This window comes from Rhinolophus ferrumequinum, chromosome 19 (genome assembly GCF_004115265.2).
Source record: "Rhinolophus ferrumequinum isolate MPI-CBG mRhiFer1 chromosome 19, mRhiFer1_v1.p, whole genome shotgun sequence".
Lineage (NCBI taxonomy): Eukaryota > Metazoa > Chordata > Mammalia > Chiroptera > Rhinolophidae > Rhinolophus > Rhinolophus ferrumequinum.
Genome location: NC_046302.1, coordinates 44012207 through 44023833, shown reverse-complemented (window position 1 = coordinate 44023833; position 11627 = coordinate 44012207). Strand labels below are relative to the sequence as shown.

The 11627-nt window shown below is 40.2% G+C and overlaps 1 protein-coding gene across 1 annotated transcript in view; it reads left to right on the top strand.

Moving 5' to 3' along the window:
• The first annotated feature begins 461 nt into the window (after positions 1-461).
• MBD2 (methyl-CpG binding domain protein 2) overlaps positions 462-11627 on the top strand; it is a 58437-nt gene continuing 47271 nt past the window's right edge. The window contains exon 1 of the mRNA XM_033087392.1: positions 462-1230. Within this exon, the coding sequence (XP_032943283.1) occupies positions 686-1230 (545 nt within the window). The 5' untranslated portion in view covers positions 462-685. The remainder of the gene's footprint in view (positions 1231-11627) is intronic.

Genomic DNA, 11627 nt, shown 5'->3' with positions numbered 1-11627 from the left:
CTCCATAGAACTGGAGTGAGCGTTCTAAGTTATTTCCCTTCCTACAGCCTTAAAAGCTCTGGGAGGATGATCAATCCAGGGTCCTAAGGTCCAGAAGCCAGATTCTGGAGGACAGTGATACTAATCTAATGAGACGCTTTGACTCACTCTTTCAATCAGTTCCCTGGTCAGTTTTGGTGCAGAGAGGCAGGAAAGGGGGTATCTATTATCAAGTTAAATGAATAGTCGAGTTAGTATAAAATATGATACATATTTTGTTTATTGTTCACTAATTGGGAAGCAAACGAGGGTAAAATCACATAATGGGAGGTTAGCACTACTCGAAGCAGAGTAACTGGAGTATCTCTCTGACAACCTTGCACAAGCGACTCCACGTCCGACCCCCCTTCCGGGCTCCGCGCGCCGCGTGGGGACCGGGGCCGGAAGGGCGCGGCCCGGGGAGGAGCGGGTGGGGTCGGGGGCGTGTCTTCGAGGAGGCGGAGACAAGATGGCCGCCCAGAGCGCTTGGAGGACCTAAGAGGCGGTGGCCGGGGCCACGCCCCGAGCGGGAGGGCCGCTCTGTGCGCGTCCGCTCTATGATGCTTGCGCGCGTCCCCCGCGCGCCGCGCTGCGGGCGGGGCGGGTCTCCGGGATTCCAAGGGCTCGGTTACGGAAGAAGCGCAGAGCCGGCTGGGGAGGGGGCTGGATGCGCGCGCACCCGGGGGGAGGCCGCTGCTGCCCGGAGCAGGAGGAGGGGGAGAGCGCGGCGGGCGGCAGCGGCGCTGGCGGCGACTCCGCCATAGAGCAGGGGGGCCAGGGCAGCGCGCTCGCCCCGTCCCCGGTGAGCGGCGTGCGCAGGGAAGGCGCTCGGGGCGGCGGCCGTGGCCGGGGGCGGTGGAAGCAGGCGGGCCGGGGCGGCGGCGTCTGTGGCCGTGGCCGGGGCCGTGGCCGTGGCCGGGGACGGGGCCGGGGCCGGGGGCGGGGCCGCGGCCGTCCCCCGAGTGGCGGCAGCGGCCTTGGCGGCGACGGCGGCGGCGGCGGCTGCGGCGGCGGCAGCGGTGGCGGCGGCGCCCCCCGGCGGGAGCCGGTCCCTTTCCCGTCGGGGAGCGCGGGGCCGGGGCCCAGGGGACCCCGGGCCACGGAGAGCGGGAAGAGGATGGACTGCCCGGCCCTCCCCCCCGGATGGAAGAAGGAGGAAGTGATCCGAAAATCTGGGCTCAGTGCCGGCAAGAGCGATGTCTACTACTTCAGGTACCGCCCTGGGGGCGGGGAGGGGACGTTGGGGTCAGACAGGGGTCAAGGGTCAAGTGCTGACCTGGGCTGAGGACGTCTGAATGAGAGCAGGGACCCGAGGGAAGTGTCAGAGACTGAGTGGCCTGGCAGTAGAAGATGCCTGAGCCCTTGGGTGAGAATTGACCCCAGTGTAGTGACAGGCACAGTGTCTGAATGGTGAGAGCCCAGAGGCGGGCGTCTTGTGTTGAAGGTATTGAGTACAGTAGTTTGTAAAGCAAGGGTTACTCTGGCAGCGATGAGTAGTCCCAATGAAGGGTTAAAAGAAGGTGTAATTCATCGAAACTGTAAAACCCAGTCACCGTTGGCTCCTTGCCCAGTCTGTCCCAGACTCATCAACACAAGAGTGTTTAATCATGCACATGTGGAAGAATTAGCTATCTGTGGTCGCAAGGTTTCAGTTACTTTGTGGAATCCAGGAAAGTTTCATATAAAGTAGCCATTTGGAATGCCTGAAGTTTCTTAGAACTCGCTTGGTGTTACAGAACTTACTGTCTTTTGAAAACTAAAACACTGTAACAAGTTGTTAGACTCCTAGACCAAAATTTGTCCCCCAGGGGACATTTGGCAACGTCTGGAGATATTTCTGGTTGTCACACCTTGGAAGGGGCTGCTATAGGCATCTAGTGTGTAGAGGCCAGGGAGGTTGCTAAATATTCTGTAATACACAGGACAGCCCCACACCAAAAATTATCTGCCCCAAATGTCATCAGTGCCTTGCATCTAAATGATTTAAGGTTTTCAGCTTGACGTGATCTTGCGACCCTGTGGACATGCTGTCCATGTCATTAGTTGGGATGACCCAGTAAGCTCGGAAAGTGCCTGTGGCTATAGATATCAGTGGAATTTTTCTTATCAACAAATTTACTGACTTTTTTTCTATAAATCATCCCATTTATAGAAGAAAACAAACGTTATATTCAAGTCCTTGGAGGCCATGTTTGTGGGCTGATTGAATCATTTTTCAGGGAGTGTATTTGGGTTTTGCAGCCATTTGTTGTCAGCTATTTAGTCTTTGGAATAATACTATGAAGGATTACCATTCTTTCAACTTCAAGTAGGTTCACACATTACCCCCTGGGAAAATATATTTGTGTGTGTGTACTTGTGTGTCTCCACACAATACAGTATTTGTGAATTGCAAATACTCTTAAATAGATGTAAAAGGTTAAAAAAATAACTATGTGCATGTGTATATACATACATGCACAAAAGAATGTGACCACTACTTGTATGACATGTAAACATGAACGTATTCCTGATGGTTGCTCAAAATATATGGAGGGGTAGCTTCAGTAAATGTATTTCACCTCTTCAAGTAAAAAGAATTAAATGAAGTGGTGTTTCATTAGAACTATTTTGTCACTTGATCTGAGACGATTATCTCGAAATCTTAAATGATAAAATGGAAAACTTACTGTAAGCATACAAAGGTGATTATCTTGTTATGTATTTCTCCATGATTAAATATTAAATTTATTTGAATAATACGAAGAGAGTTATTGTAGAACAAATGGTTTACTCTTCTCACTTGTTTCATGTAGTGCTACTATTCACAATTGTTCCTTTTTGCATACATATTTTTTCGTTAACAGCCCCTTCTGTTTTCTGTCTAAGCAAGTAGTATGCATAACCTTCTTTCTGTGAATTATGTCTTGATGTCTTGTAGCCAGTTATATTAGACAGGAATATCCTGTATCTGGGATTGAGCTCCTTGAGGAATAGGAGACTAGACTAATCTCAGTGGAGCATCTTAAACTTTGAATTTCACACCCTATGGTTTATCTCCGGGGATATGGTTTGTTTGGTTTTGGGATGACGTATTTGTTCAAACTAACTTTTGGTTACTGCAAAGCTTTTTTTGTTGTTTTTCTTGCAAAAGGTGGAAAAGTTATTTCAGAAAGCAGCTTGCTGTATTCTGATTTGTGATCACTTAATATTTTTTGAACATGTTGTAAATTTTTGATGTGCTTTTTTTAAATACATTCAGTAAATATTTTGTGGTAGAAAAACTGATAAAATCAATTTAAAACAAACTTTCCAAACAAATTAATCTATGACGAATTACAAACCAATATAGTGATAATTACTTTCTGAAATTAAAGTCTTTATGAGACAATACAACGTGATTTGCTTTTTACTTGTTTATGCAAAATGAAAGGGCAGGTTGAACAGACTTGTGCCACATGTGCTTAGTTCAGGCCTGGAAGGAGTGTTGTCTGTTGTTCGTTGACTACCTACAAATTATTAGTTACTATGCAGGATTGTAGCACTCAGTCTTAATTTCCTCTTGAGAGGTTGGTTACATTCTGAGGCAGGAGGACACATGTTGCATGACTTCCTCTTTCAGTAATGAATGATGGAGGTAACCTACTTAGAGTAAAGGTGAACATGTTATTTTTCAATCTGCAGTGTCACTGCTTTGCATATTAGCATCCCCATATATATCCACCCGTTAAAAACCAGTAGCTCAAAACACCCACTGTGTCTGTTAATAGGCGGGTTAAGGGTTAACTGTCCTGTTGGTAATGTGAACACCTGCACCCACTTGTTCACACAGATCCTAATAGTGCTAACTCCTGAATTAGCCTGACCCTGGGGAGATTAATTTAAAGAAATCTGGATCTGGTAACTGAGGTGTGTCTTACACTTGTTAATTGGACTTAAGATCATCAAGAAAACCTCAAATACTGGTAGAATGGTTTTTTGTTGTTTCCCGAGACTGCCCAGTTCTAATAGGAAGGTGTGCCTCTGATTGCCAGTTAAGCAGTATAATTATGCCTCTTGTCCAGGACTGCTGATAGGCTAGTGGCAGTTCATATATTATCACCCAAAGTTTGTTTTTTAAAAGGGTGTGGTTTGACAAAGTGTTGGATCCATTGGTATAATTTCTGAAAAAGTTATCATCATATGAAACTCATTATTTGAAAAATAATTTTCTAACTGGTCTACTTGACTCCTGTCATTTCTAGTTTTGGGTTTCCTGCACTTGCAGGTAGATATTTTTGAAATGCTTTGCTCTGCGTAGGAACCTTTAGTAACTATCTCACTATCTATTTTATTTTTTTAAATCTAAACTTTTAAATCTGTTGGATTCTAACTTTTTTTGTTATAATTGGGTTAAAGACCTAGGCGTCATGGTAAACTGTTACAGCTGCTGCCATAAAGTATCATCTGGTTGGATATTGGAACATAATAGTAAACATTTTTGACTTTTATTAAAATTATGATGCATTTGTACCTGATCATTTCTCTGACGGATACAGTGGAATCAGAGAATAATTAAAATAATCATAGGGAGCCAGGTATATGAAGAGAGACTAAAAATATTTCTCCTTGATCTGGAAAGAAGAGGACTCAGAGGCATTAGAATTGAAGTCTATAAAGTTATGAGTGCTATGATAAAAGTAGGAGTCTCTAGAGAAGGCAGTACAACACAGCTTAAGCTCATCAAGAAAACCTCAATGGTTTTCTTGTAGAATGTTTTTTTGGTTGTTTCCTGACACTGGAGTTGGTATTCTAGTTCCACTTCCCAGTGGTTCAGCCGTGCAGACGTCACTTACACTTTGCAGTGCCGTGCTTTGTCTCTCTGTTTGTAAAGTGACTATGATGGTACCTGTACCTCGTAGTGCTGTAAGGATTAGATTCCAGAATACCAAAATCAGTTCATAGATTCCTTGACGCCTTAGATATGTTCAAGGGCTAATTAAGGAAAACAATTCATTAAGTAACTCAAGTTGTGTGGCCTGAACATACATCTATAGGTCTTCAAAAATGTATAGTAAAAAGTATAAAAAAATTCCATTTGTTACTAAAGGCTGGTATGGTGCTTTAAGGACATGAATTCTGAATCATTTGAGGATGTCAAAGTTCAACCAGCCCCTCCTCCATTTGTCTTAAGAAAAAAACAACTCTCATGTAGTCTTTGTTGAAAAAAACTAGCTGAATAAATCAAGAGAGAGATCCATTGTCACAGTTCTTAAAAATTAAAATCTCTGACTTTCAGTAAACTGTCCTTCCCATAATATTTTCTTTCTAGTCATCTCTGTAGTTAAACCTAACGTCCTTTGTGTTTCTCTCCTGTTCATTTCCATGGCTTTCTCATAGACTTGTCTTCTTCCCCTTAGTTACAATGCTGAACACAGATGCTCGTTAAGTGTTTAACCAATTGATATAACTTAAAAATTTGTAAAACAATTCTTAAATGACTTCTTAGCCATTTGGGAGATATTTTACGAAGTCCAAACATTTTCAACTTTATAATTTTTATCATTAATGTTGAGGATAGAGAGGTTTTTTCTTTTTTAATATTGGAGATGCAGTAAAATGACCAATAAGATGCTCACGGGAGATGTGAAAATGGTAAAATAAGGTGCACAGACACAGTAAGAAATCATCATCCAAGTTTCATTCACTGTGTACTATGGGATATAGTATAGGGCCTTAGATACCTTGATTTTATGTATATTGTGTCATAGCTGTCATAATTTTGGCAGTGATTAGTATTATTTTGCTAAATGCTTTATATGTATTATCTTACCAGTTCCTTATAACCCTAGGAAGCATATGCAGTTATCTCCATTTTACACGTGGGGAGTTAGGGCAGGGAAGTTCAGTACTATGGACCAGGTTGTACTGCTGCCAAGGGCAGAGTTAGAATCCTGCCGTGGTAACCACCCTGCTGTGCTGCCTGTAATAGAGATCCGGACTTGTATTCTCAAACATTGCAACATCTCATGCCTAGTGTACCTTATTGAGTTTGGTGTGCTACTACAATAATGTAATCATTTACTATTATACTTGCTTCTGGAATTTGACAAAGGGTAAATTTGAATTCCAATTTGGCAGTGAAGCCATTCTACCAAAAGATGATCTTCCAGCTCTATGTAACATTGGAGGGCAAAAAATGGAAAATGTGGTAAACTAACATTAATTAAAGCAGTTTTATTCTGGGTGACAGAAGTGACCGCTTTGTGTAGAAACGTTTCCCTCCTCCCCATCCCTTTCATGTGTGTTTAACCTAGATTGACCCTGTTATTTCTCAGATATTCAGATGCGCAACACATTCCCTAAGAAGCAAGCTCTAGGTCTTTATTTTAAAAGCTTTCACAATGTGAAGGAATCACATTGTAACTTGCAGGCTAAATGTAACTTACTGAGATAGTTTTATATGGTTCCTGTAAAAAGTTCATATGTTTCTTTTCAGAGTTGAGACACCATTGAAATGTACCCTACAGACTAATTTAAAAATCCCTTTAGTTGGAGAAAGGAAAGAAATGCAATATTTATTAACTGTTGTTGCATAATTGAAAGTTTGACTCGCTTTTAGTCTTTTTTCTTGATATTGCCTGATTGAAGCCAGGATCCACAAATAAAAGACATATGGGTGTGGTGGAAATTGTTCTCTGATAATCTTCCTTCAGCTGTACCATCACTTTTTGTGATGTGCTAGAGTAATTTTTGTGAGAGTGCAACACTGCCATCTGCCCTACATCTGATTTTTAGAATCTGACATGCAAAGTCTCACCTGCCGGAATACCCACAATACCTGCAGTAGCGGAAATACGAGTACATACCTCAAAAGGAAGTGATACACATACGTTCTGAAAATAATCTCCAACAGAAATTGATAGGTGATATTTTCAGATTGCTTTAAAAATTTCATTTGTGAGACACAGAGTCATAATTTGGTTTTAACAAATGGAACAGAAACAGGTGATTTGCAAAGGAGGTGGTGCTTTTTTTTTTTTTTTTAGATTTTGTAGTGGGACTAATAATAGAAATTCATAACCTTTTATCTCGTGTTTGAGATCTTATCAGACTTGCATGATGAATTAGAAATAAATTATCAACTCTTATTTCATGGATTTACTGTTTGGCTAGGAATAGTAATACTCTTTGCAGCTCTTGTTTATTAATTTTTTATTGCTGTTTGCCATTTCCACTAAGAAACTACTAGGCAAGTTGTAAAATGAAGTTTTACTTAATTTCATCATAACTTTGAAAAACTAAAACTTGCCAAGATAGGAACATAAAAATATGGAGTAGAATGAAATTTGAATAATATCTGTGGATCTTATGAGTTTGCCTTGTCTTATCAATTCAAACTCTTTTGATGTGAATATAAATAACAGTAAAAGTAACTTAAAATTAGATTTTAAAATTTGTCGGGAACAATTATGAGTGATTTATAAATGTGAGGAAGACTACCATCCTCTTTTAAAGATTTTTGAAAAATGTATCTTGGTATTTTTTTTCTTTGTTCTTTTATGCTGGCAGAACCCATAGATTAAAGCAAGGCTGAATGTCCTTAAAATTCTTTTTAACATGTATGCAGTGATGTACATACATCTCTTTAAAAAGGCCTCTCTTGTAGGCCCCTACCCTCTTTTGAAAAAAAATACTGCCTGTTTTGGGGTTTGTTTGTATGTTTGTTTCTTTTATTTATCTGTCTATTTTTTATTATGGAAAAGTTCAACATATACAAAAGAAAAAGTAGATAGAAAAGTGTAATGAGTCCCCTATGTGCTTGTCAGCCAGGTTTAACAACAACTCCTGGCCAATTTTGTTTCGTCAGTATCCAGCCTCTACCCCCCTGCCCTCCCCACGACCCCCAATTATATTTTGAAATAATCTCCAGCCATATTTAGTTTTTGACATTTCCATAGCAGTGTCCAGTTCCACATTGAACCAAAATACCAGTGTTTTTCCTTTTTCAGAAAGTGAGTGCCTTAAGGCAGTAGGATGAGATAGGTAGAATTCTACATTCATTCATTTTTTAAAATTATTTTTTATTTTTCAGTGGATCATCTTGGCTTTTTTTCCTTCTTTAACCATGATATAAAGATAATAGAATTTGCTACCAGTGATAAAAATGCTGGTTTATGGAATGAGAATGATTGGTACAATTTAAATTATAGTTAAGGTCTTTCATACTGTTTAAAATTGTGTGGTGTGATTCCTTAAACATTTATTTCGAGGGAAACGGTGGAATGCTGTCACATTTTATTAGTAGCCAAATTGTAAATAATTTCTTATCGATACTTTAAAAATAATTCTGCACTACCCTACCCCTATCCCAACTGCTAAAGAAATTCTTTTTTTTAAAGAAATTCTTTAATGCTCAAATTCACTTGCCCAAACTCTTCATATATTAAAGAGAACTTTCCAACTTTCAAGGGAAATACTCAGTTGCATACTTTAATGTTTATAGTTTAAATATACATTGTAGAAAATTTCAAACATATATACAAAAAGGTAGAGGAAATAATATTAAAAAACTGCCAAGTCCCCAGCCTAGCAATTGTCAATTTTATTTCATCCATACCCCAATCCACTACCCCGGTGCAGTCTTCATTATTTAGGAGAAAATCTGACATTATATCATTTCATTCATAAATAACTACTTAACATTCATAAATAACTACTCAGTGTGCTATTTGTGAAGATAAGATTTAAGCTTGTGGAAGTTTTATAACCATACAGAACTCAGTATTTCAAAACTAGAATATAAGAGATGCCAACAGGAAGTTCATGATTATCTGCCTGATACAGGCAGTAATTGCTACATTGTTCAGGGGAAGGAAACAGTCCTATTACTGTGTTCTGTTAAGGCTTTCTGGAAGTATAAGTGGATTGGTATTTCTGGTCTTTTGGGGGTTGAGGATAAAGGACATGCATAGGCCAGGTAAAAGACATGGTTTGTGAAGGGCTGAGGAGGGAAAACCATTCAGCCTGTTCAAAATAGAGTGAATAAACCAACACGGCTGGAACAAAGGTCACTGGCTAAGAGGAGTGGAAAGTAAGGTTGAAGATTAAGAGGAGGCTAGATGAAAAAAAGATCTCAAATGCAGGACTAAGATTTTGACTCCCTTTTTCTAATGCGTGAAAGTCCATTGAAGGCTTTTAAACCGACCTATGATCTTATGTAGTGGTGTTTTTAGAAGAGCAATCTGCATAGGTTAGAATGCAGAGAGACTAGTAAATAGAAAATCTGCCTATCATGGTGATTTAGATCTGAGATGATAAATATTGATTTAGAGAGTAGGATGGAAATGGAAAAGTTTGATTAAAAGGCGATTATGAAGGAACTGGATTTGGTAACTGATTAGAGATGCGAGATAAAAGTGAGATAAGAGTAGATAGAATGCACCAGGGACAAAGTATAGAGGGCTGAGGATGGTTCATTTTAGGAAAGGTCTACGTTTAAAGTTTGGAAATAAAGGAGTTAAAGAAGGCGGAGTGGTGAGCTGACTTTTAGATAGATATTTCTGTGTGCGTGTCATGTAGTTTCGAAGCAGTGGTATATATTTTTTGAGTTTTGGTGTGGCAGTGTTCTGATTATATGCTTTGTATCTGAAAAGCGTTCCCAGACCTCATTCCAGTGTGTGTGTGGCAGCTGCCCTATACCAACAAGCAAATCTCAGACACCAGCCAGCTGTCTGAGAGTTCAGCTAAATTCTGACACCATATACGTACCTGGAGATAGAATCAGACCCCACAGGTTAAGTGCTCAGTCCCACAAGACCTCCCACCACTTCAGATGCCAGTGAGATGCCAGCCTTAAGCCCAGGTTATTTGCGCTCTGACCCATCGGCTGCAGATTGGATGTTCCAGCGACCCCTGTTAACTCAGGATGCCAGTGGCAATTCTAGGTTATTACCTGTACTGCTGACTGACTATAAATCACAGGTTCCCACAACCCCTTCCTTGGGTTCTGTTAATTTGCTAGAGTGGCTCGTAGAACTCAGGAAAACCCATTTACTCACTAGATCACCGATTTATTACAAAGGATATTAAACGGTACAAATCAACAGCCAGATGAAGAAATATGTCGGGTGAGGTCCTGAATGAAGGAGCTTCTGTCCTGGAGCTTGGGCACGTGGAAACATTCTGGTTCTCTAACGTGGAAATTCTCCGAAACAGGGCTGACAAGCTGTCTTCTGGGATTTTTTTGAAGGCTTATTACATAGTCATGATTGACTTAAGTCATTGGCTTATTGGCTGTTGAGTCAACGTCATGCCCCTCTCTCCTCCAGGAAGTCAGGAGGTGGGACTGAAAGTCTCTACCCTTGAGTGGGGTCCAAAAGTCACCTCATTAACATGGCAAGAGACAGGATTGTTGCTCTTGTCACTTAGGAAATTCCAAGGGGTTTGGGAGCTGTGAGCCAGAAAGAATGACCACATATACATATGTGAGATATATGTATTTGCTTTTGGTCATCCCGATCACCAAATACATATTTCTTATAAATCACAGTATTGCAGTACCTAAGTCCAAACAAGTAATTATAATTTCAGATTTTTAGTCTGCTAAAATTTAATTTCTGGAGACCATTGTTATTTAAAGCTAGAGAAGTCTTTCTTTCAATACTTTTGTAAGTAAAAGGTAAGCTTTAACATTTAAGGAGGGTAGGAAAAAATAGAGTTGCTGTTTTCTTATTCTCAAACTTTTTCAGTGCTATAGCTGATAGAATTTTCAGTGCAGGTATCTTTATTATTCCCCACCAAGTACTTCCTGATATTGTTGAGAGGGGTGCATCTCTGAGCGTGCTCTTCAGCCTGAGCTAACCATCTGCTACCCACAGTGCCACTTGCCACTCATGGGCCAGTTCCTGTTACTCTGATTACTGCCGCCCACAGAGCTCGTCCTGTTGTAAACTGGTTTGAAGATATACCTGTGTTTGCTCTGACCTCTGGTGTTCGCAGAATGATTTGACTAAATATGATTATCCATGTTACCAAAGTAACAAGAAAAAATGTGTTCTGCTCTATTAGACTAGGAGTGTTTTCAGAGCACAGTTTCCCATGCAAACAGCAGGTCGTCAGAAGAGTTAATTTGTATGTCGTAGACTGGCAGGGCATGTTATAGTTGTCAGGTAATGATGATTACAGGTGAGTTTATAGAGTGACAGAAGGTGAATATCATTAAATTAAGGTGACTGTAATTAAAGTATTTGGGTATCTCAATTTTTTTTTAGATTTGAAAGCCAGATGCAAATAAAATTTCTTCTGATAATCTATAGAAACCTCCAAGAGTAAGGTTAAAGAAGTGCTTTAAGCAGTTTAATCAGAATGGAAACAAGCAAAGATAGTGCAAGTGATGAAATTTTCTTCCATGAACTGGAAAAATATAACTCATGTTTTTGATTTGTATTACTTTTCTTCAGGGTACTTAGTGGGTAGAATTTAAAGGTGAAGCCGTCACAAGTTGGTTCAGGATTGGCATATATAGGGGGCAGTTGTAGGGATTTTTTTGTGTTTGAAAGTGAAATATTAGTATTTTATTACTGGGATTAGAAATAGTCACCCTAGGCAGAGAAATCTGAAAATGACTAATCTTCACTAGTCTCCTTCAG